Raw genomic sequence first — 27,258 nt, 5'->3', positions numbered from 1 at the left:
ACTTCGAAAAAATTAAAAAAAAAAACATACAACCAACCTAGTTTTTTTTTTTCAATTCGTTTTTAGACGGTGAAAGTATAATAGGTGAAGCAGTAAATGTATTAGAAACCTTCATTTCATAACGCATGCTTTGTAAATATTTTTGAATAAGGAAATCCCCTTGCCCATTTCATACCTTCGGTTGGTCCGCGGTTTCGCAATTTACTTGAAACTGGCAGCGAGAAAAATGTGCGGTTTAAGGAGCCGACGTAGTTCGGCGCATGCGCAGAAGGCGACGCAAATCGCACGTAGTCAGTCCCCGCAGTAGCGGCCGCCTTCGTCGCGGTCTACTCGCGTACCGCGACGCGCTCCCTACCGCTGTCAAATAATTAATGGAATACACAAACACGACCCGAGCTTAGAGTGGACATGGCAGAGAGCACCGAATTCAAATTCATCCCGACACGAATCTATCTGAAGATGTTACTTCGCGCCCTTAACACAGAAACAAAAATGAAGTTTGTTTTCTTTCGTGTTTAGGTAGGTATAGAGTTATATCCGTGGCAAATTTAGTTAACCTTGTTATAGTTTTAACCAAATATCAGCAGTCGTTATTCACAGTATAAAAGTTCTTAAATATTAATTCATATTTCAAGTAGCTGCTACTATAAAAGTTATTGGCCTATCGCAATCTAGAACGTATTTTAGAGTGAACATTTTTTTAATTAATATTTTAAAAATCAACATCGATTACTTATAGTTGTTTCAAAAACTACAAGACTTACAATAAAATTGTTATTATGTATTCATTGTAATGCTACAAAATTTATTGTAAGATTACAACATCCTTACTCGCTGTTTTTTTGTTTTAAATCGTCCAAGAGGTGTTTCAATTTTCAGAATAAATTTATTTGAGGAAGAAATATCTTTGTTACATTCTTCGTGCGTTTATGAAAATATTAAAAAAAATTAAATTAGTCAAGCCGTCCGTATGTTTTAAGCTTTAAAGCATTTTGAGTTTCATTTTTGTGTACATAGATCACTTAACTGTTAAATAAATGCTGAGTTAAATTCAAACTTATTTTTATATCTGTTTAACGTGTATATAGAGAACATGATTTTTATAAAATGCCTGTGTATGTAACGCGGTGTAATCGCTGTGTCACCGTGAGGGGGATAGCCCTAATGGATTCTGGGTTACATTCAAAACATTTCACCGAAATCCCATTTAAAATATGACATAAAGCAATAGAAGCATAAAGTGCGTGGGGCGTTTAAGAAGTTTGTAATTTTCTTAAATAATTTTTATTTAAAAAAAAAACTGTGTCGGTTTATAGTGTGCATATATCATTTATTAATCTTATTATAAGTAATTAAAAATAACATCATGGAGCTACTGTTTAGTTAAGTTTTTATATTATAACATATAACGGTTATTTTAACATCGTGTACGCTTTCTTTGTTTTTTTTACTGTAAGTATGATGTATGACGTTAAAAATGGTTTTTACTCAGAGTCCATATATTAAATAAATATTTAAAATAAAAATAAAATAATAATTCAAATTGAATTACATAATAACTAAAATAAGAATCAAATTAATTATTATTATTAAAACACTTAAAAAATTAATAAAAAGTGTTTTCTACATATGTACATATATTTTAATAAAAAGTATTTATATTTTAGTTAATTTCAATCAAAATATTCTTTACCTATTCGAAGTTTGTGATATATATGCGTACTTATGTGTTTATATTTTATATTTTTTTATTTTTTCAAAGTTTTAATAATTTTATTCTAAATCCTTTTATTTCAATAAAATATCTTCATAACAGTATTCTATTTTAGAATTTATTCACAAGTTATTGCGGGACCACAGGAAATAGATTAATTCATATTGATTTCTATATAGATCGTTTAATATTTCTAAATTTCTTAAGAAAGTTTGTATTGCAAAAATTTTTATTTTCCAATACGGCTTGTATTTGGCATGTCAATAAATATATCGCGAATTCGTTGCGTTGAGTATTTGTGACTTCAATTTAAAAAACCCATGCTATTCACACGACCAATTGTATTGCCTTTTGGTGTAGTGTATAACCTTTTCAACACTGAAAAAGAATCGATGTTGTTTATTTGCGAACCGGAAAAATTAATCACGTATATATAAGCATTACAATTAACATAGGTTATTTTTTTCAATAACATTTAATTTATTGTGCTCCGATTTGATAATTTACGCATAAAATGCGACATCTGTCGGCTAAGCTATTAAACAATTTATATCCTGAACTCTAAAATGAAACTCGCAAAGGTTTAATCTTTACTGAGGCAGATAGCTATTAGGACAGGAAAAAAGTCTTCCTCTTTAATAACATTGTGTTTTCACAATATTATTAATATATTCTAAAAATAACTACTAAGTTTGACAGAAGTATCTTAACGTTGAAAATTCATAAATAGACCTTTACTAGAAAAAAGATATCATTAATCTACTTTCGGTATATCTTTTTGTTGGATAAAAATAAATATTTCACGTTGACCCGTCTCGTCCCTTTCGTAGAGTTAGATGACCCATTTATAATATAGCGCTCAAAGGATATTTGTTTAGGCTGAATTCACGTACGAAATACAGTAAATATGCTTTGGTTACTCATAACAATGTATACATAGATGACATTGCCTTCAATATTAATTTTTTTATTATTAACTTGTGTTGTTGATTCAATGCTTACGACGTCAATTCAAGATAACAAGTTTTATGTATTAAACCTTTAAAGGGGTGAAACTATTTATCACACTGTACAAAGGTTTCTCTGAAATATATCATGGTAATTTATTTTTCTTTTATAATGTGAAAGACCAATAACTTCTAACTGTACAGTCTCCAGAGACAGACAGTAAATGATGAGAAAAAATCCATAATTCATTCGTCTAAACGGAGGTCCCGCTTGAGCGTAGAATAAGATACCTTTCTAGACTAGTTGTTTTTGAGTCAAAGATTAAATGAGAAAGAAAAAAAATACGATAATTTCACTAAACCGTAATATATTTATGCACACAAACGTAATACGTAAACGTAACTTCATTTAAGTATATATTTGATTAAGGGCTGTTGTCTGTGGGCAATTCTTCATGGATCACAGAGTACACTAATATTTTAACATGTTTAAAGCTAATTGTTGACCTTTACATTTTCACCGGTCTTAAGTTATCCCAGTGCTAAAGGAAAATAAACTAAACCAGTTTGTAAATATACTTTAGTACATAGATGCATAGACCGCGGCCTGCCGGTCGAATGCTTGTGGCCCGCCGACAGCAAAAATAATACTCTCGTACATTCGAAAAATGTTGAATTCTATTCTAGAATAAAACCAAAAAAAAAAATTAATTACCTATACTTCTGGCGGCGGGCCCGCCATCAGTTCATGATTTGCCCGAGTGGCCCCTAGTCTTAATAAGTCTGTGCAACCATGCCCTTGGAGTTATACAGAAGTATCAGTAAGAGCCGTTATATTAGTAACTTCAGTGGATTGGAAGGCTGCCAAGATCTTAGATCAATTAGGTTCTATAGTGTCATAGGGCAAGGGCCGATCATTTGGCTTAGGTTTTGACAGTCACTTGATACAAACATGCCGTTTCTACCGTTCTACTACTACTAATGACTGGTTTTTCGTATCGTAATCCTTCTTGAAAATTTTACGACGCACTATCTTACACCATTTGTTACGGGTTTCAGTGATATATATTGCTTTGGTTATTATGGTATTGAGCATGGTACGAAACTATTTGAATCAATGAATGGCGACATAATATTCATACATATAAATAATCCGTTCCTAGTAACGTAAAACCATTATAATGTAGATTAATTGAACCGAATTAATACTCGAATTTCGTAACATTTTAGATTTAGGTAATAATTCACGGCTTCACACATTATGTTATTAAATTTCTGCAAGATAATATGTTAACGCACGTTTAACTAAGAGCATTAAACATATTGCGGATAGATTTTGGTATTTTGATCAATTACGTTAATTGGAACGGTCTGTGTAAAGCGTCAAGCGCGGCATCGATGTGCGAAGGTGATTTTAATGGAGAAATATTATAACGGAAGCTATTTTATTATTATACATAGTGATTAGTTATAGATTTAAAAGCTTTAAATTGCTGCCACATAATGTATGGTACACCCTATCCAAAATAAATGGATTCAGAAATAATAAATAACGTAATGATAACACTGTAAATAAAGTGATTTCTAAATTCATATTATCATATTAGTACATATCAAAATTAATTATTGTTGACTATATGCCCTTGCAGACTGTACTACCAAATATTAAAGGTCTGAGGCATTCCAAAACAAAAAATAAATTAATGTAACATTTTTCAGGTCGATCACTTTGTAAAGGTTAATTGGAAATAGGTGTACATTATTAGGTTATAATAAATTTAATAAGATAAAAAGTTTTAAATATACAACCGTACAAAATATAATAAGGATCTAAAAAAAAACTGTTTATTCATAATAGATAAACGAAAACTAATGAAAGAAAAGTATAGTTCTGGTTAGCATTGTAATCTTTCTATCACTTTGACTAAAGCCTTTTGTCCGAAGGCATTTACCACATATACCTTTATGGTGTTTAATCTGTTATTTTCTTTCCATACATTTGTGTTTTTTTTATGAATAAACAACTGTTTAATACCATTTATACGGGACGTGAATTTGAGGTGGCAGTTCACTGAGGGCGTTTAGCCTAAACAACAATATATTAATTTTATTATTTATTCATATTATTATCTAATTAGGATCGCTTACAGTGATCAGAGTCAAGAGAAAAGAGCCAAAATTATTCAATAAGATAGAAACTACAATCAGATTAAGCTATAACGGCTTCCTTTAACTAAAGCTATAGCTAAAGCGCCGTCTGTTCCAAAGTGTTCCTCATCTGAGAAGAATCAGTAAGGTTTTTTTGTAGGCCATCGAAAAAAAAAAGACGAAAACCAGACGCAAGAGCATATGTAAGTGAAACCTCCGCTTGGCTAGTAACTCAATACATGTCAGATTTTTCAACGGTTCGCGGGAAGTCCGAACTAAAGTTAATAAATTTCTGTTGTCAGTTTAAAGACCGTTTATAGGCTCTATAAAAAATTATAATCTACAAACAATTCGGTATCATTGAAAAAGGTATAATTAGATTGAGATATTTTTACCTACAACATAAACGTGATAATTAAGTTGTAAAACGTTATTAAAGTTAAAGTTATTTAGGAGGTATTAAGTAAAAAAATATTTTTTATGTTTCTAAATTGTATTCATTGTATATATATAATAAATATTTATGAATATATACATTACTAGAAGTTTATATCAACACCACTGTATTACATCTAATCCTGTAAAATAAGGTGTTAAGTGAAAAAATAATTTAATGAACCATTGTGAGTTATGTTTTTAAGCTTAGCGTATCTTAATGGTGTGGGAAAAATTAATACATTCTCTTCAGGGATTCTGAGCAATTTTTGCTTTCACATTAGTTAAGATATATATACAGTAGGCCAAAAGAATATTCTCGATATTAACGTGCAAAGAATAATGCGAATCGTACATCTTATTCAGCCATTCTTTTATAACAATAGAGTTTTTGGCCTAAGATCAAATATTTTGTAAGAATAAAGAATAATTCCGAAGTTGCCACGAAAACAATTGCGTTGGTAAAAGTAAGTGATTCTTTTTGCTGATCATTTTGTCGGCGGTTCCTGAAAATAAATTGGAATATTTCTTTTCCAGTGAAATAATGACTGCTCACAATGGAAACGGGACGATTAATATTTTAATTAATTTAATTTTATTGGGTTTTCGTTATTTATTTTCATTATTAAATATGAGTTATGAAACTTATGGTTAATAGCTCTACATGAAATTAATTTTGGTTTAAAATATAAGGTTCTTTGAATTTCAAAAATTAAGAATTAGAACAATGTTTCTTAAGTAATAAAAATACTATTTCTAAATTGGCCACATGCAATAATTGCTCAAAGAATTGCTCGTCTGAATTGGCAATGGGAGGGGATGGGGGCCTTTGGGGCCGAAAGGTTCTCGAGTGGCGATCAAGAGCCAAGTGGACCGTCGGCATAGTTAAATTCGCGGGAAATCCCCGGATGCAGGCTCCGCAGGACCGGTCTTAGTGGCGATATTTGGGGGAACCTCTGCAGTGCATTGGACGTCCATCGATTAAAAAGAATAAGAAAAGTTGCTTCACATTTATCTTAGCCTTTCGAAATACTATGAAGTGTACTTAATAAAATATAATAAAAAAGTAACATTACATATGGCCATTAGGTCCTCGAGGTTCTGAAGTGAAGACAACGTACCGGCAAGCGCAGATAGATAAAAGATGAGAGCCTCCTTAACAAGGACGTCAGGAGACTCCTATTCGGGGCCACTTCTAAACGTTCCTATTGGATATTGTCTATTGTTTCATGTGAAGTTTTCGCTGTTAGCCTTCAACTTTTACAGCTTCATAGGAAAAGAGGGTACGGAACGGAGGGGTATCCTATTGGATATCTTTGGGGGAGGCCTATACACAGCAGTGAAAGTCTTTAAACTGGAATGACGATGATACAAATGCTACAGTTGTGAACTGACATTTTAACTTTTGGTGTAGAATTTTTACTTACTTACCAGTGTCACATACAATCATACTTTATTAGTTATTCTGTAAAACTTGAAGATTACTTGACCAATAGAGTTACATTTTTAATTTTCTTTGAGTCGAATTCGGTGAAGTGAGATAAATTTTATTTAAAAAAATACGAGCGTTACTGAAAACACAACGCTAAGAAAAAACAATTTATAACGTAACAAATCTAGTTATGTAACATTACAACGAAAAAACAATTAAATTATGTCTTTATATGTGAGAAAAAAGATAGTTATTGTTGTGTGATTATTGTTTAATATACTAGGCATCAATAAATAAAGTGATCACTTTAAAATACGCGTTATTTTTTATTCTATTGCGACAAGCCAATAGCTTTTAATAATTCAAAGTCTGTCGAGGTAGTTATTGACAAATATAAAATCGGCTGTATAATCCCTTTATTTGTTATTTAACTTAATTAACAATGGATACGTGTTAACACCAATATAATCTCCATGTTTGCTTCCCTATAATTGAATTATTGATTGTCTGTATTGTTGTCTGTTTTGTATTGTAGGTTGTTTGCTGTTAAGATCAACTGCGTTGTGATCTTTGTTCTAGTACTTTGAACTTCATTTTATTATAATATTAATATTAGGTTACATTTTAAAAGCGAGGATTTTCATATTGATTTTATTTCAACTAAAGTGATTGATGATCAACTTGATTATAATAGAGCAAAGGTTGGGTTCGTGAAGATTAAAATTAATTAAAAAAAATTACTAAAATCATTCGCTTTGAAACCAATCTCACCATGCAATAATAGGTATAAAAACATGTGCCTATAACAAAAGATGGCAGATAGAAAAATGGGCTTTACGTAATTTTCGAATGAAGGTTATATTTAATGAATTCAATTTCTAGATCTGAGTCATTGCTCTATTTTGACAATCGATTCGTTGTGGCATTTGTACTTCAAGGTAGTCCTTATCTTGATAAAAAAGGATATAGTACATAGATTTATAATTGTACGAGAACTGAATCTATACCTATTTATGCTTCTAAATAATTATGCATTACAACTATTTTTTCGAAAGGCTTTAGGATGACATTAATTGACCTATCCTGTCCTAAGAAGGTGATCGCGAACAATGTATTGAGCAGTATTTTGTACTTGAAAGTCTTTTGCGTAGTTCTGTAGTATTTGAAAAAAGAATATGTATTGTCCTAGTCATGCACAAGTGTTTTTTTTTTTCAACAAATTAGTTATTAAAAAAAATTAAAGGCACTTATTCTTTTGTTCTGTTTACTGTATATTAGAATATATAAATATATTAGTGTCATTAATTAAAGAATAAAAATATTTTTCCTAATGAATCATAAATAACTTAGTTAAAAGATTATCATCGAAATTTTTACGTGGAAGCCTGCGAAACATTCCAATACCTTTTTATTTCTTTAATTAAGTATAAACGAAATTAAACTTCGCAGATATTATTTTTAGAATTTCATTCTCGGTATTTAGATTATAAATTACAAGTACTTCGTTTTTTATTTTAGAAATACACGGAAATCTTTTTTGGCGTCTATTATTATGTTAGAATCTTCTCAGAAAATTATTTACGTTCTATTTTTGTATATTTATACAGTCAGAAAAGTTAAGAATAAATGCTTTTATTTATTATTAAAACGTCAAAAGGAGTAAAGGAAAGGTCAGGTCAAAAAGTATTTTAATTTATATTGAAAATCGACATGTACAGTAAGGAAAAAAAAAAGAAAACACACTCCAAAGATTCCGCTGCGGCTTCTTATTTATGTCACAAGAGACATCTGTATGAGGTGATCATGTCAACTGGAGCCCTCTTATTGTACCATAATGTCCGGTGTGTAAATTGAATAAAAGCCAGATACGGACAAGCGCTGTTAACCCCGAACTCATTCCGGCAAACGACCGACAATGGCCTCGATTGTTATAAAGCGATGAATTATTTGGATGCGGCAGATTGAACATTGTACTAAAATACTATTGTTGATTTTTAAAATTGTGCGACAAATATATAAAATCAAATATTATTATTTCGAAAGTTATTGATATTAAAATTAAACATGTTTTTTTTGTGACGATAAACAAACGGAATGGTATTAGTTATCCTTTAAAAATAATAAAAAAAATTACATGAAATAAAAGTAATATTTTTCACTTTATGTCTCCGAAACTGTTCACTGCCGCCATGAAAGAAGCTTTCAAACTCTTGTCAAGGCTGGATTTTTTATCGATGTAACCGGCGAATACATCACTCACCTTCGGTTCAACGACACTAGTAATCATGTCATAGTGTAGAAACTCAGGACTCTGCTCGAAGTCCTTAATTGAGTTTCACATCGACTGGGCCATGTAAAAACTACGTCCAACGCCCCAGTTGTGCAGTTACAGGCCTGATTGCTTGAGTTGTTGACTCGTACGTATATGTGTGGTAAACAGTCAAAGCAGGCAAGTCTTTGAGGAAGAGAAGTCAGTCTTCGAATCCACCTCATCACTTTCCCGCATATCTCTTACCGCCTAAAGACGAAAGTTTGCGACTAACGTGGTTCACACTCTGGGCTTCATTAGCAAGCTCATAGTCTATTAACAAGCAATAGAGTAGATTAGGCTTGAACTTTCTCTCCGAGATTGTATCAGTAATGTGGAGATCCATCGAGAAACGAAAGTTATCGACAGTGACACGTGACAGTGGGCAGGCCACATAGCACGGAGCAGAGATGGACGGCTTTAAGCTTCAGGAGTGTAGACGGCAGCAAGCGTTGTGTAGAACGTCAACCTAGAAGGTGGACAAACAACCTTTTGATTTTATGGGAAGACTCTAGATGCAGACTTTTTAACAGGTCTTATTGGTAATCTGTGGATATACCCAGTAGTCGTCTTAATGCAAAAATGATGGTAAAGATACATTTAAATTATATTTTTAGCTCTAAAGCAAAACAATCTTTTGCTTAAATATGCCGTCTTAAATTAGATTTTGGTCTTACAGAACAATACCCTTAAAATAGACAATTAATGCAAGGTCTTTTTAAACCTATTTTTACGAGTATACCAACAACGTCCTTCTTTTATAAATATTGTACTTATTTCTGATGATCGTTAACCGATTGACATGGAGCAATCTTCATCTTTGTTATGTATCCACCACTTGTATCTTTGGCCTCTTGGAGAGCCTTTGGAAGATTGGTGTTAAGAGACGAGTTTTTGGCTATCCTTTATAGCTGCTATGTGGTCGAGATGTTTCTGTACTTCCTGTACAGATGGCAGAAAGCCTGGTCTTGAGATCCCGCAAACAGGATTCACTGTAGAACGTAGTCTAAGGATTAAGCAACAATTTCTTCCGGCACCGCATCTCAAAGGAAACACGATCTCGATCAGCGACTCTAATGATAAAATAAAATAAGAAGTGTCTTTTGTTTACTATACACATTTATTGAATATGACTCACTTCTTTTAACGCTAATTTTATATGTGTGTTTATAAAAGCATGTAAAACTACATTTTTTACGATATTCACTTAGTAGCTCCGTTGACATAGTAAATGCAATGGCTAATGAAATGGCTGGAAATTTTGCGGTCAGCGGAACTTGCAAGCGTTTAATGTGCTCTTAGTGCAAATAAGAGCGAAACCAAATTGCCGTTTGAATTACGGGATGCGTAAAGAGTATATGCACTAACTACATTCGTAATAAACTTAGGCATTAAACGTATGTCCAACTGTAACTAATATAATTTTAACAGGTATTTACGTAAATGCTATATAATTATCATCGTTTCATCGTATCAACCAGCCACGTTCAGTGCTGGACATCACAAGGCTTCATCCAAAGGTTTCATATAGGAAATTGTTCGGCCTTCCTCTAGCGTCTTTTGACGATCTTAGATAGTCAAAAGACGCTAGTCTGTGATAGTCTATCCACGCTAGTCTGTGATAGTCTATCCACCTCGTGGGTGGAAGTGGTTCGCTATGCTTACTAGTCCGTTGTCTTTACTCTGGAACCCTACAGAAACAGCGGTCTCTTCTTTGCGATATGTGGCCTGCCAACTATGACGCTATTTTAATCATAAACACTCAAGATTTGAAGTTACTTTTATGTTATTTAATAAATTTCTAATTATAGTGAACGTCAGATTAGTAAGTAAATAATATTTTTTGTGGGATCTGCGATTTATTTATTTTGGTATAATTAAAAAAAGAGTGCCCTTCTTTTCTTCTATCAAAACATTGACTTACGTCAAGTTATTATTGAGTCCCTGAGGGTAAACTCCATTAATTAATTACAAAGGGTCTCAACTTTTTGCCTTCCGTAATGATTTGGTAGCAAATGTATTTTTTTACGAACTTGCTCGTAACATTAGTTGTGTTTTTTAAAGGTTTATATATACAACAGTGTGAATCCTTGTTTCGTATTTTTGCTATCCCGACCCTAAAGTTTGTTACATAGATGACATGTAACTAACTTTAGTGTTCACTATAATTATGCTTTCATAATGAATAACGTAGATTAATTACTGTCATAAATATAACTGAAGTAACCCGAACTGTAATAGCCATTTCAAAATTATTTTCACGAACACTGGCCGTGTTTATTTTATGAACAGCGTATATTTTCAAATGTATTCGAGAATATTTACAACGATATCAACTCGGGGTTGCGTGAGCTCGAGTAATAAGGACTAATTGAATAACATAATCAATGCAGGGCGACATTTTATGGTATTAACCTACCACGCTAGTGTATATCATAATAATAATTTATTTCGATATCGCGTTAAAGACTTTATGAACACGTTGAATGAACCCGCCCATTTACGTATCCATTGATAAGGCAAGGTAAGGAATTTTTTTTATTAAATATAATGTGTTTTGTTAATACTTCGTAGTGTACAAATATAACTGTTTCTAGAAGTTTTAATGAACAATAAGTTTGTTTTATTAATATATGTACGACTTTGTAACATAAAAATTGTTATATCATCTTTTTTATGTTTCTATAATCTTTGTGGCATAGGCTAATGGCGTATCTGGTCACCTTCGTTTTTCTCTACTTTTTTCCGATTTGGGCGGTAAAAGTCCGGTTGTTGCCTGCCACCTTCATAGTGTCAGATCTCCAACGTATTTGTGGCCTTGCTCGTTGCCTTTTGTGGCCACATGGTCTTTATTCTATCAGTTGTTTGCACCAGGAGTTTTGATTATTGGTAATGTCTCTGGTGGATTACAATTTGCTTCTTGATACTCTAAGTCCAATATCTATAACTGTTCTCGTTTTTGAGATAGTTGTTTGTCTTCCGATCCCTTAGAGTGAGATCCACCAGCTTCCTCTCTCTCTTTTTTTACCTTTCATCCAGTTACCTTCAGTTTATTCATACCTTCTTTGGTGGTAACCCAAGTTACTGTCCCTTGATAAAATGAAAATAGTACGTTGGACAAACATTTAAGCTTTCCAGTGGGTTAATATTTAACATATAAATTTTTAGTTCCCTTTTTGTTACTTTATCGACCAATATAATTTATATTTTAATTAGGTATCGGGGTCATGATTATCGATATCAATAAATTATTTATTAAGCCTTGTATGAATTTTAAATCGTTCAACGTACTCGGATTTTAATATGTTTTAATTTTATTATTCCGCACATATAATACACTTTAGTTTAAAAGTTGTTTTCATTAAAGAAATACAAGTGACCTGTAAAAGGAGGATTTTATGTAATCGATCTGGCAGAATATATAAATATGATTAATTTAAGGATCATTGATAATAATATGTTACCAGTAATTTTAAGTTTTCTTGGCCACATCGCCTGTGGGCAACCTGATAACTTGAACTAGCTACAGGTTGTAGGGAGTAAAATAACATGTGGGTCATTACATATCCGCTGAGTTGATGAAGTTAATAACTGGAATTCCTATCAATACTGAGGAAAATTGATCATATGGAAATATTTCTTCATTTATTCCATTAAGGATTTACAAGAAAATGGCGATCATCAGTAATAAAGAAACCATTGCCAAAAAATACTCGGTACAACATGTGAATGGTCAACATCCATATGAATAACAATATTCATAAGTAGGAAGCCTAGCGAGATAGATGAAATAAATAATATATTTTACGAATTTTCGTTATAAGTAACCACTAAGTCTACTTTAAATAATAACATTAAAAGCAGACGTAATTTATAAGATGTTGCGATTATTCGCAGCATCTTAATTTGTTATGAAAAATGAAGCAACTCCGTGCTTTGTGAAGTTTCTTATTCATTAAGGTGCAAAAGTATTTTTTTTTTTTACTCATTTTGATTGTAAATTATTTCTTAGCTTTATTTCGCTTAATTAATGCTTTGGTTATGGTTTGTTGAATAAGCAATTCTTTTTTACTAATATTATTTTATTTGTAAATGCTGTTAACAAAATAGCAGAATACTGGTTTTAAATTCCGTATTGTAAAATGAATTTGTCTACGATAAATAGAGGAGAAAGAGACATTACAATAATATCTATAACTACCTGAAGGATTTAGGCCTATAAAGAGTAAATATTACCTTATTTTTGAAACAGGTTTCCTAAGAAGAATTGGCAAGGTCATATTAAATTTGATTAAGTTAGGAGTCAAATTGGTGAAGTTGAACGTCATTGCAAGGAGGACTTCATAACTCAGATACGCGGGTCAGTAACCCTCAAGACTCAGAGATCATGTAAACTGCGCGTTATATGGCTTTCTTATTGTCATTATAACATGTCGGGCTTTTTGTTCGTCTACAGATTAAGTCCACATTCAGAAAAGTATTTTTTACAGAGTATAAATATCAGTGATTTGTTACAGATAATCAAGAATAATTTCAATAATGGGACAAGTAGTCAGCGGAGCAAAAACCGCCTTGTGGCTATCTCTTTTACATGGATTTGTGTTTTTAGTCGGTAAGTGTTTTGATAAAATATTTTTGATCATATTGAGGATGTTAAACCATAATTCATTAGTTTTTTATAACTTAGATATTTAAGTCAATGCTATATCACCATCATTTCAGCTATAGGATGTATTAGCTGATGGATAGTCCATAAGTCTCTTCATAAATCTCCAATAAGACCAGTTGTAAGCGGCCTGTAACCAGGGTCTTTAGATGACCATAACAATGTTGTTTGTCCATCTTGTGTCTGATCACAGTCACAGTGAAGTGGACTTCAGAAGGTAGAAGGTTAGGGCTTTTTTTCCAGCAGCTATCTCTTCTGGGCGCTATATAGTCCGTCTACCATCATCTCAACTTTCAAATCCGCTGGGCTATGTTCTCCTCATTTGTGATTCCATTTCGAGGAAAAATCTCGAATATGACCCTTTTCACAGTACGTTGAGCGACCGTGATCTTGCTTAACCTGAAGTGAGAGGCCACGAGGCACTATCGGAAGTTATTATTGACAAACACTTTCGTCACAGACCTTTGTCTTGAAGTCTATAAACTAAATAAGAAAAAGACAAATAGTCGTGCAACAAAGTGCACCGCCCGCCAGCCTGCTGATAAATGCGCATGCGGCAAACAATGCGAATTGCACAACTGCCACCGCCTAATCACTCAACACGTGTTTCACCTCTCCACGGGGCATCTTCAGGAGTTATGTTACACCGATTAGTGCCAAACACAGAGTTACTCTGTTGAGTTACTTTGTTGCACGACTACCACTGCATGTGCGGAAGTGCCTAAATGTTGGTCCTTTTCTTACTTAAGATGGACTTCCGCAAAATATCGCCTGATTCCATTAAAAATGTCTATAAACTACTTATGACCTAACGACTTCAATACGAAGGTTCATTTATTTCCCTTTCTAATTTGCATGTAATTCTGAACATTCTTGAAATATCTATTCTTATTTTTCTATCGTAATTTCGAACATCTTAAATGATTTAAATTGAACACAAAATGTAAATAAAAGTCTATGAAACGATAATAGTCCTATGCTGTTAAAAAATTTACACGGCTTACCCTTTTGTCCGCTTAAGAGATTGAATCTCCGGAATGTAAATTTTAAAAAGTTGGGCTTTTAAACAATGTGCCGGGTTAAGCTCTTTTCGAAAATTTATCGTTAAATTCGCGTCAAAGAAGTCTGTTATAACAAATATAATGCTTTATTATTGATCAATCAGGACATTAAATTCTTTTTGTTTGTTTTAAAAACATTTAAATAAAACGATAAATTTTCATAGTCACATATATAAATCATAATTATTGCATGCCTTCTAGTAGTGATATATAATATATACAAAGTGAAGATTAGATAGGACATGGTGTTGATTATATTTCAACATATTTCGCTGTTATGGTATCAATTTTTAAACATTTTTTTTATTTTTAATGCAATATCATTTTGTTATATAGTGCAACTTTCTCTTGTTATGCTGATTGAGAAATAGACATTTCAATGTATACAACACAAATTATTTTTTCATTAAAAAAACAAACAAAAACGGATAGTACCTCAATTGTATCTATAAATTATAATTGTATGAATATACGTGTATATAAGTATGTATTTTTTGTTACAACCACGTTATTTATCATATTATAAATTATCTCTTACTCTTGGACTCATTAATATGTTCATACGCAATGGGTCATGAAAAGGTATACATTCAGGATTTCTCTACGAAAATGAAGTATGTGAAATAGCCCAGCGGTTTGATAATTTGAAGTAGCTGAGGGCAGGTCACGTAGTGGTCGCTTGAGCCTTGAGGACTGGCAAGCACAGAGGCAGATTACATTGTCGAGTATGTCGGAATACGGATTGAATGTAAACCACTTACAACCGGTACTGTTGGAAAGTTGGGATAAATGAGTTGGCCTACGAACAAAAGTGGATACCCTAAGGCAGAAATGATAACCATGATATCTTGTTCCATGTACACTTCGACTATCCGCTTCCTATCCATCTGTTTCCATACTATAGACGTCTGAAAGAAATAATCTCGAGTGATAAGACAATTACTTAGACTTTTTTGATACATAAACAATAGAGAATATTAAATTAAATAATGTTTCCAAAATAATTTCTCCTTTTTTCCTCTTTTTTCCAACAGCTGACTCCGGCACCGAATCGCCTTCAGACTCATCGACAATGGATATATCTTCCCGAAGGTTTCGTGCCGAATTTTTACAGGAATGGCATGAATCAGCGGATGCTCCGTATTTCGACCCTAGCACTCCACGCAATATCACTGGACTAGTTGGTCATCCTGTACGCCTATTATGCAGGGTCAAAAATTTGCAAAACAGAACTGTAAGAACCTTTTTTATATAATACATGTATACTCAGTGGTCAGTTATATTCACGATAGGTTCACATTTTATATGAATTATATACTAACATCTAAACTACTCATGAATATTAGAAAAAATGACTGCGACGATACAAACAGAACATTTCAACTCCGTGATATAGAATATATTATTGGTGTCTGAGAAATAATATAACAATTGTATTTATTAATAGATTTTTGTAAAGGAAACCAGTTTGGCTAACAGATCTAACACTAGCAAACAAATCGGACATTCAATTATAAAATACAGTATATACCGATCACATCGACAAACATACAAATAGAAATTTATTTCGCAATTCCATTTAAAGTGCTTTTCCTTCACAGTTATTTGTTTTTATAAGAGACGTCCACACTAACACTTTCAACATGTAATGCTGTAATTAGTAACCTTAATAAAATTTATTATGATCATTTGTAACATGATTAAATCATCATAAATTGTTTATTGTAATAATAATAAGACGTACTGTTCACAGCGATCGTTTATGTATATGTTAAACTTACTTACCTAACTTGATAATGGATGTAATCGCTAACAATTGGTTTCCCAAAGCGGGATATATAAGAATAGCCACCCTTGGCAGGCAGGTTGGCGATCAGAGTATGGTATTTATACTTCTTATGTTTCTGTGCTATTGTAGTCAGGGAGAAATTGTCTCGTGTGATAAGACCGCCTATTGTACTTTTTTACTATTATGAATCTATGTATATATTTTCTATCGTGTAAAAAATTATAATAATTATGGCACGTAGAGGACGCTGCTGCCTATCCTCTGGAAACTTGATTGCAAGCAGTGGCAATCCTATTTAATTAAAGCACAATGTTGGTTATTAAAAATTGTATCCCAGGATTCGATCTCTCGACTTTTGATTGCTAGTCTCTGTCTTTTACCGCTGGACTAAACCACTGCTTAATACTGCTGTTTTGTACAATAACGGATAATTATTGGAAAAAAGTCATATATTCCAGGAGTGCACAATACAACAAAATAAAATAAAAAAACGCTACACTGCACTGCACGTGTTACTACTGAGATAACATTGGATTTCGAATTTCAAAAATTAAAATTTATTGCTAAATAGATGAAATTACGGTAGCTTTTATCTTATTTTTTATTCCTTATTTGTTTTTATGTATTACAACATTTGATTGTATTTTATCGGCCTTCTTTGATGTAATATAGTTATCGTAAATCTTTTTTGGCATCAGTCACTATTTCTCTATCTTTACCAATCCATCCAAAGATTGTCTACAAGATATCCCGGGATGCGATAAGGCCAATTGTACTTCTGTACTGTTGTCGTATTTGTTCGTATAAAAATAAAATACAATACGATCGTCTTAGATGTACAAAGGTATTATTATATGTGTTACAAAAATATAAAAAAAACTACGATGACTTTTCTATGTAAATAATAATGTCGTTTGAAGATGCAAATCAAAAAAATTTTTTTTTTTTGTTAATTAAAATACACTATAATTTTTGACAATTTACTTGTCATACAAAACGTTTATTTATAATAGTGCAGCATTTACTAATTTATTAATGGTTATCAATATTTTTAACCATTTTCAGAAATTTCATTGTAGACACATGGCACCCTTCGTGAACAGAGCCTTAATCCAGGACAAACGCTCATTATAATGAAAATTTGGGTGGGTCATCGGAAAATACAGGATACAGGCCACTTCCAACTGGCCTTGTAAAAAAATAAAGTTAAAATTCATTTATTCAATATTGGAACTATTAACAAAACTTTTATTGTTTGTTAACTTATTTTTTTTTATCAATTTCATTTTTACTCTACTCTGCTTCGCTAGGTATTATAGTTGTGGAGAAGAAGCAGTAAGAAACTTCCGACATCTTTTAATAAAGTTTAACACAGATAAACACTTTATCAGACATAGTCTAAATCAAATCCAAATTATCAGGCGTAATCACTGCCAAGGATTCTTATCAGTTAAATATTTGTTTATTGAATAATAAGCTTTTTCTGTCAATTTATTTTTAATATACGTTTTAAACTTTGTTAATTGCAGTTCAATAAAGTTTTACGGTATTTTATTAAATAGTACTCAGATAAACCAAAACTGAACAGTGGACATCTTTAAACTCTAATGATAATGATTCAGGTTTTTTTTCCTATGACTAACAGGTATGTTTTTGATACATTACATGGGATATATTTATACTCATACAATTTTTTCTGTTATTCCTACCGCGACTGGAAACGAGTCGCTAGCTTTTGCTACACTATGAATGTTTGTTGTTTTATAAGCATTATCATAATTATTTCAGTCGTGGGAACGCTGTTTGAAAAGACAGCTTACGTATACTAACTCAGCCAAACTCGTTTTTTTTAGCTACTTTCACAGCGTATTGTAATCAATATTTGTAATTAAAAAAGAACCGTATGAGCCATTTATTGTATGGGAGCTGGGGATTCATTGTGATAATTTTTTAATAAAGCTGGTGTTCTTACGATTGTGTCGCAATATATCTATAATAATATTTGGAATGTCCGCAAATACATGACATGGTGTTAGATACAAGGAATAAAATTAAACTTTTTACTCCTAGTTTTCGTCTTCAAAAAATAAATATATAATTTATGGCACAAGGTAAACGTATGTATAATAAAATATCACAAACAACTTCAGATCTGCCATTGAAGAGAAAAATCGGTATTAAAAAAAGTATATAATTCTATCCAAGAACACTATACTGATGTTAATGCGTTGAATTAAATGTTGTTTATTCTCACACAGGAAAGTAATTATTGCAAAGCACTCTTTATAAAATTATTAAAAATTCTTATAAATTGTTTTAAACAGATACCGAATGTTATCATTGAAGGATCGACGTTTTCTAAAGGACGCGACTACACTTAAAAATATTTTTGGTGGCCATGTTAACTGTTCGGAACTGTTGTCCGAGGTAAACTTTCGAATTCCTTCAGCAAGAACGCGTTCTAGATTTCTCTCTTTTTTATCAACGGCTAAGACAAATATCGATAAACGTGCACTCTAATACAGGAAGTGTGACCTCCACAATTTATACATTAATGATATTGATATATTTTCGTATCTTTTAAAAGACAATTTCGTTCGAAATTATTAAGTACACGCAATACAATTTAAACCTCATTGGAACGTGACAGCTTGCTGTGACTCATAATTATTGCGGTGTGACCTGTGTGGGTTGATCCCTGTTTAGTAATGTTTTGATTTGTTTTGTCATTGTTTGACTTTAAATCATTAAATGTTCTTAGTGAGATAGTTATAAGGTAACAATTTTAACTAATTTTATATTTCTATGTTTCTAAGTTTGTACTTTTCTTACTGCCTTTTGTTACTGTTTATCTCCAATGAAGTAAATAAATAAATGTAAAACTATATTTGTAAAGAATAACTGTTGAGTTTCTCGTCGGCACTTTCAGCAGAACTACCTCCCGAGCTTTCTGTAAAGATAACAATGCCGACATTTTAAGTTGATTAACGATTTGAAAGTGCTGATAACAGCCTATTCAAATAAAGAATATAATTTTTTATTTTATGATGTGCATTGTATCTAGATATAGACCTCTTCCATAGATAAGTACAGTTAATAATAATAATAAATCATTTTTATCAATAAACTAATTTTAATTTAAACTTGTTAGAATTTTGAAACTTTTATTCAGTAAAACTTGTTAAGAATTTTTAAGAATTCACTGCACCATCTGAAACTTTCCGTCATTTCTTTTAATCGGATTCTGTAGGAATTCATTTCGCTAAGCAGTATTTCACAGGCCATTGAAATTAAAGCGTCTTTAGTGCTGCTAAATGGTCCAGTTCGTTAGTTAAGTGCTCCTTGGTTCAGGCAGCAATTACACCCGGGGCCAAAGCAGGCTGAGTAATATTGTATCTCTTAATTTTGTTTTTGCTGAACGATGAGCTTGTCTTTTTAGCTTTGTTTGCACTTAGACAGATAAATGGTCTCTTTTTTTACCCTTGACACAATTAAGGAATTGCTGCTAAGTTCTTTTATAAGCGACGAAGAAATATTGTAATGCGTACTCGTTCTTGATATCATTAAGTTATTTTTTTATATAAAAACTTGAAAGTTATGGTGTTACTTTTTTGCTAGCATTTGTTTCGCTTGTTTAGGTTTGTTGACGGTACTGTAATCCCTGTGAGGCTGTAACATGTTTATCTAAAACATTTAATGTCACATTTCTATATTCTACCCTACACTTTGCGCCTTGGATGCTCTGTGGCACGTCTATGCGTCAAGAATACATTGTTATCTTAATTTCTCCAGCTGTTGTTAGGGGCAGCAGTCCGTGGAGTGTTGATGATGCCATCGTCTTCTAATTCTTGCGTTGCTGTTACTTCTTCTGTTGTTTGTAACCTTTTTGGGTCTCTATCACAGACTCCCAGCTCTTGGAAGGTGACTTTTGACTTCATAGAAGTCAGCCTGATGAATAGTGGAATAGCATTTGTTTTTATAATTTTTAGTAAGTATTTAACTTTGTACCCAGGTATCGTGGGTTCGGCATCGAGACATTCATTTATTAACAGTAGGCCGTTACACTTATACGTCGGACCAGAGATTTGAAGCCCAACATAAGCCTCGCTCCGAAGAATGGGCATTGCGTATACGAAGCCCGCAACGACGAGACTCGGGCCAGTACGAATGTCAAATATCCACAACACCTCCAATTGGGCACGCTGTGTTCCTTAACATTGTAGGTAAGTAATTGTGTAAGATCATATTCTACTAACACACGTAGATTTCTTATCATTATAAGTCATACAATAATTTTTGTAGAAATGGAAACAATAATAAATGACGCATTTTTTCTTATTAGTTTTTCATAGTGTAGAAGAGAAATAATTAAAAAATAATGTAATTATATTTTCATTGTAGTGTGGTACACTTATATTTTTTTTGTAAGGTAAAGTACCTTATACTGCATTTCCGAATAAACAAGAATTAAAAAATTGTTTTTTTCTTTCCTTGCATTTTTTTAATTAAAACCTTCGTCGTGCCTCGATGGTAGCATGGAAAAATATTTATCACTGTATTTTACGATCATATTTTAATTATATAGAGATGAGTCTATTTCTTCTTAACTAACTAACTGGTGTTTTATGTTTCTTTACGAAATAAATAAATTTAAATTTAATATGTTCACTTGTTAGTAGCTCTAATATAATATTCAGACCACGGTTTACCATGGCCAGGCTCTAATTATCGTTGACTACTATATTCAATGTCCACACTGAATACAAAATATTTTTTTATAATTACATATACATATGAATTATTTATTTCAAGTAATATAATGCTTGTTGATATTAAGTCTTGTTTCCTAATTTTGTTTAATCAAACTCAAAAATTATTAGAGCCAGAGACTATTATATCGAGTGGTTCAGAGCTCTTCATCCAAGCTGGATCAACGATAAACTTAACGTGTATTGTTAAACACACACCGGAACCGCCCTCGTCTATCACTTGGACCCACGGAGAGCAGGTAAATTTTTAAAATGTACACTTTGTAACACATTCATTATTCTATTCATTTACATTTTTCGAACTAAAATTTTGCTAAGTTATTTATTCATTTCACCGTCATCATCATCCCAGGAAAGGGACGTTCACTGCCGGACACAGGCCTCTGCCATCGATATACAATTGAACCAGTAGAAATCGGCTTATTTCCAGATTCTTCCAATGATATTTATAAAGTCATCTGTCCACTTTGCGGATACTACGCTGCGTCTTTCATATATTACTATTTATTTAAAATCTTTTTTTTAAAGTAGAGTCTAATTTAATATATACTAGAATGAAATGAATATTCCCTATAACACATCCTTTAATTTAAAGCTACGAGGGTTCCAAGCCTCATGATCTAAAAAAGCTCCGAACGTTTTTTTTTTTTTTGTAAATCATTTTTACCATATTCTTAATAAATAAATCAATTAGATTAGAGGGAATAATAATTTATTGATAACTCAGAAGTATTGTAATCCTGTAAATATTTATGCACAAAAATGTTAGTTTCTTTGTGAAGCCTAGGGAAAGGTATAAAAAGCTTTCCTCTAGTTCTATTATCAAATTTATGTACAACGATATTTTTCTTAGATTTATTCTTACGCAATAAGACAAAATTATCTTATATCCTAATTTTTGAGTACTGCGATCTGTGTGGGTTTTTGGCACTGTATATTGCTTCGGATACTGTGGTATCGAAAGTGATAAAGACCTGAACGTACCAGCATATGAAGCTGCAACCACCAGGTCTACACCGGATATATAAATCGACAATCTATTGTCATAGCAAACAATAACACTATCTTCTTGTTATAGTGTTTTGTTTTTAATTACGCAAAAGACGAACGTGGCTATAAAATATTTGCTAATGCTGCCAGTTAAACTCTGCTAATATTAAAAGTATCTTGACAATTGCAGCCCGTAATTGATTTTTGGTGCACATTTCGAACAACGTCTGTATTTTTAGCTGAGCATCATCTTTCCGATTTCCAACTAATTTAAATTTTACCCCGCGTATTTAAAATTACTTAAATATATTGTCTGATAAATTATTAAACGGTATAAATAACTATAGTATATAGTAGTATAAAGTAAAGTAGTATAAAGTACTAAACGGTAGTCCGACCTATAGATATAACAGCTGGATGAAGGCAGAAAACGGAACGAAGCGCATAGCTTTGCGGAACCTAGTGGTAAGGGAGACGATCAGAGTGAAGTAAATATAGATAACGTTATTTAAAGACTTACTCTGTATGTACATTTCCTATCAGTGGAAATCTACAGATTGGGAGGAAAAAGAGCATGTATTTTACGATTTCCCGGAAAAAAGCGGAATATATCTCGAGGCCATTAGCGAAACGATGGAGTGGCACTGCCAGAAGATTCACGATGCGGCAAGATGCAGCTGCCCACATAAAACTTTTATAGAAAGTAGCAACTTCACGGTCTGCGGCTACTGTGGCAAAATGAAAAAAAATATAGTTTAAAAATAGATATAGAAACTCCGACAGTAAAAAATGCACTTAACCCTCCAAAATTTTAATTTCTAGAAAGTTCTGAAATAATGATTACATTGTTTCGAAAAAAGTTTATCGATGTCGTTTATTTATTAGAAAATGCATATCACAGGCATATGATTTGACGTAATTACTGTTAAGCTTATTAATAATTGAAAATTTTAATGAACCTTCAATAACCATTGTTGTACAACATTCAATTGCAGGACTATGTGACTTTGATTTGAGATTATTGTATATCCTGTACATTCTGTGAGAGAATTAAAACTCGTGTTATGGACAGGCGGTATATATTATCGTATTATATTCCATAAAATCATATATGTGCAAAGCAAAAGTCAAGCGCAGGGCTATTATTTAAAAAAATAACGCTTTGTCCGGTTTCACGCTAACCCAAAAATGTAGTTTTAATTATTAAAAATACTTTTTATAATACTTTGTCATAAATTTGGACATTTTAAAACCTTACTTATTTATACACAATTTATTTTTTGTTAGTTAAATTATAGTGCAGCTATCTGTACCCCAACTTAATGGAAAATAAAGTTCGATTTCATTCCGAAAACAAAATAAAAATTAATTTAGTGTCCATAGAGAAAATGGTATTTTGTCATTATGTATGTAGTGAAAGTAGTAAAGCTCTACCTGCAATTAATTAAAAACGCTTCAGACTACACACCAAGCAGCTCTAATGAGGGTGAAATTCTATGCATGATTTTTCACTCGACAATCTATTCATACCACAACAGGTCCTTACATTTGACGAGTATATCACCTAACGAATGTTACACGTGCGCATGCGAGCTTCGACCTTATGACTAGTTAAAACTTAAAACATTATTTTATTATAAATAATTAGTTTTTTTTTGTGACCACCAGTCGTTTGACGAGGCGTGGGCAGGTACTCCACTAGGTGGACATAGCCAAGGTCGCGGAAGTCGCTGAAAGTCCCAGGATGCGGGCAGACTAAGACCAGCCATCGCAGTAATCTTTAGGGAGCCCTATACCTTTCATTGGGCGTCTATCGATTAATATGACCTGAACCTGTTAACTTCTCGCTTTTATTATCGCACATAACTAACTATTTACTCAACTACACAAAAGAAAAATAAGGCAAGTAGTACTATCTGGTTGTATGAACATAACTTTTAGGTCATCAACTTCGATTCCGCGAGAGGAGGTATTTCACTAGTTACTGAAAAAGGTCTCCGAAGTACAAGTCGCTTGTTGGTTCAACAAGCTAGAGGCGCAGATGCTGGGGTCTATACGTGTGGTCCTAACAACGCACCGCCGGCGTCTACGAGGGTCCATGTTCTCTCCGGTAAGAGGTCAATATTAGTTTTTATTTTTAAATTATCATCATCATTTCAGAAAAAGAATATTCACTGCTGAACATAGATTTCCGTTTCATTTTCCGATGGCCTTAACTTTGATGTAACAACTCTGTCTTATTACATAAAACAATTAAGAGACATTACTTCACTCATTTGTTAATCAAATTATGAAAGTATTTCAATACAAGATCAAAGGACACATTTCAAATAACGCTCTTTCAATCTCATCAAACATTCATCATCTTATTGCATTTTAAGCAGATTTTGCAACAGACTGATCTTCAACGTTCTTGTCGTACGTGATCCACTTTGAATCATACTTAAAAAACAATTTGGTTTCATTACTTCACAATAAAGAATTCACGTCAATTAGCTCTTAAAACTGAATACACGGTTCATTAAGTTTCCTCTAGTGAGCTCGTGTGGTACCCAAATATTGATCCATTTTGTATACCCAGTATTTTAAAAATGGTTTGAACTATTGTGTAGTCAATTTTGAATTCTTCAGCTACATAGTAACTAGTGATATGCAGACCTTGTTCCACTTTATCAAAAATGGCGTCTATTTTATCCGTAACCTGTCGATCAGATCGAGGTATATCTTTAACAATAAGTTTCCTAGAATGAAAACGTTTAAACCATTTTTATTGATATTGCAGTAGGTTCATAAAGGTTACAATTTTTTCTCACAGTATGCGTTGCTTTTTGTTGTATTATAATTTAAAAATAGTTTAAATAAATTACTTACATTCATTTTGACAAAAAGAAAACAAATTAAAAAATCGCTTGAATTTTTTTTAAAAGTTACCTTTTTAATTTTATCAATAAAGACAGATTCAAAGAGTACAACAAAAGAGATTATTTTAAAACATTATTTGCGAAAAAACTGCTTGGAAAATATTGTCGCAAAAGTTCTATTTACTTCGATCTCTTCCATATTTTTAAACGAACAACACTGAGGCATTAATAAGAAATGTTATTTAAAGGGATTATTTACAGTTTTAATAAAAATGGTGATTGATTTTAAAAATTTACGTTTGTTTTTAGGTGAACACCCAGCGGCAATGCAGCAAGGCACAGCGAAATGTTCTGTGGATGAATCTATACTTATATTTTATATTGTGTGGACGTTTTATACAATAAAGCTATTCGACTGTTTTCAATTTGGTACTTGAATATCTATAAGACATTGAACTAAGCTGGCATTGGTCCACATTGGGGTTCGTATTAGATGTTGATCGATCATCTGTGTTATAATTATTAATAGCTGCCATCTTGGATGCGATAAAATAAGTAGAAAAACTCAAAAAATGTTTGTATAGAAATCTGTGAATAGTTTCACTATATTATTAAATTGAAATACTAAAAGTAGCCTATAATAAATTATGAGATATTATAGAATAATTATAAATATTAAATTTCAAAATTTTATCTGGCGGTTACAATGAAAAATCTTTTGTTATTATGAATTTGCGCTAACCTGTCAAAACTCCAAATTTTATAGAATTACTTAAATAATGCCATGTAAATTTATGAGTGTATTAAAATTTGTATATAAGAGTTTATAATAATGTTTTATCTATATACGTACAATGGTTAAAATAGGTTTAATGTACAAAATCGTTTATAAATATTGTAAATTTTAAATTATTATGACAGTGGTTAATGTGTATTAATAAAAAAAGTTATTTGCAATAAAACATGACTATTATTTTAATTTTATTATTCTATGATTTATTCAATCAATTCAAAGTCAAAGTTCCAACAATAAAGTCCTTACAGGTAATAAAGCCTCCTCCAAACTTAAACTCCGCTGAGTACCCTTAATAATTTATATCCTGAAAGTTTAACATGGTATTTCCACAAAATTTCTGAAGTCATATGAACTAATGTTTTAGGACTTACAAAAGGCTTATTTTCATAAACCCGTCCCGTTCACACCTGTCTCATTGTAATAAGTTCGCTTGTAAATAATAAGTTAAAATTGCACTATTACATTTTGAACTTAATTCATATAGTTAATTTATTTCAATAAAAATTATCGTTGTAAATTTTATACCAGAATCTATATATACAAAAATGTATCCATATTTCCCTTAATGACCTCTTAAACTGACTTTTTCGTCTTAATTTGACTCATTCATATTTTTAACTAGTATCATAACACTTGCGCATACAGTGCGCCTCGTATTTTAAAAATAGATAAATAAAGCCCAAAGACAGCCGTTGAATGTTTGTGGCTTCGATCCTGAAAATTCAAGTTTTTCACATAACCAATTGTAATAGTGAGCAGTGGTAGCCCAGAGGTAGAAGACTGAGACTTGCGTTGGATGGGATTCGGCATACAATCTAACATAAATCACACTTTTTGCATTAATTATAAGATACATGGGATAGGATTGCCATTGATTACAAACAGGTATCGAGAGGATGGGCAGCAGTGTCCTCTGCGTACCATAATATTCGGTATTTCCTGCGATCGTCAACTCGCCTGCCGATCGCGGTGATATCAGTATATCTCTCCCATAGATATCTTTGGGAGAGGGTTATTCTTTGCAATAGGCGTTTATAGGCTAAAACAGCGACGATGGCGACTTATAATGTATTAGATATTATAAATGCTTCTATTGGTCTCTATCGCTTATTAATATAATATTAAATTTTAATGGAATTAGACATCTCATGGATGCACAGACCGCGGCCTGCCGGTCGGATACTGATGGCCCGCCGACAGCAAAAATAATACTCTCGTACATTCGAAAAATATTGAATTCTAATGATGAATTCGAATGATATTGAAAACCAAAAAAAAATTTTACCTATACTTCTGGCGGCCGGCCCGCCATCAGTTCATGATTTTACCGAGTGGCCCCTAA

At 32.2% G+C, this 27,258-nt stretch overlaps 1 protein-coding gene across 1 annotated transcript; it reads left to right on the top strand.

Moving 5' to 3' along the window:
- The first annotated feature begins 361 nt into the window (after window positions 1-361).
- On the top strand, window positions 362-25,705 carry LOC137932756 (zwei Ig domain protein zig-8-like). Its single transcript, XM_068776425.1, has 7 exons — window positions 362-519; window positions 13,502-13,596; window positions 15,746-15,945; window positions 20,513-20,723; window positions 21,381-21,508; window positions 24,201-24,369; window positions 25,430-25,705. The coding sequence occupies exons 2-7, from the start codon at window positions 13,524-13,526 to the stop codon at window positions 25,555-25,557; spliced, it is 909 nt and encodes a 302-aa protein (XP_068632526.1). The 5' UTR covers window positions 362-519; window positions 13,502-13,523; the 3' UTR covers window positions 25,558-25,705.
- Window positions 25,706-27,258: the final 1,553 nt, after the last annotated feature.

Source organism: Battus philenor, unplaced genomic scaffold, assembly GCF_028537555.1.
Source record: "Battus philenor isolate CCGP_79_NKW_IND1 unplaced genomic scaffold, ilBatPhil1.0.hap1 SCAF_12, whole genome shotgun sequence".
Classification (NCBI taxonomy): Eukaryota; Metazoa; Arthropoda; class Insecta; order Lepidoptera; family Papilionidae; genus Battus; species Battus philenor.
Note: the sequence above shows the minus strand (reverse complement) of the source record. Positions and strands in the feature narration are given on the sequence as shown.

What these genes read in the sequence shown, in the direction of transcription:
- LOC137932756 (XM_068776425.1), top strand. Translation starts at nt 13,524, where the DNA reads ATGGGACAAGTAGTCAGCGGAGCAAAAACCGCCTTGTGGCTATCTCTT. An exon ending in TGTGTTCCTTAACATTGTAG is followed by an intron (nt 20,724 to 21,380) that starts GTAAGTAATTGT and finishes AAAAATTATTAG; the next exon opens with AGCCAGAGACTATTATATCG. An exon ending in CTTGGACCCACGGAGAGCAG is followed by an intron (nt 21,509 to 24,200) that starts GTAAATTTTTAA and finishes CATAACTTTTAG; the next exon opens with GTCATCAACTTCGATTCCGC.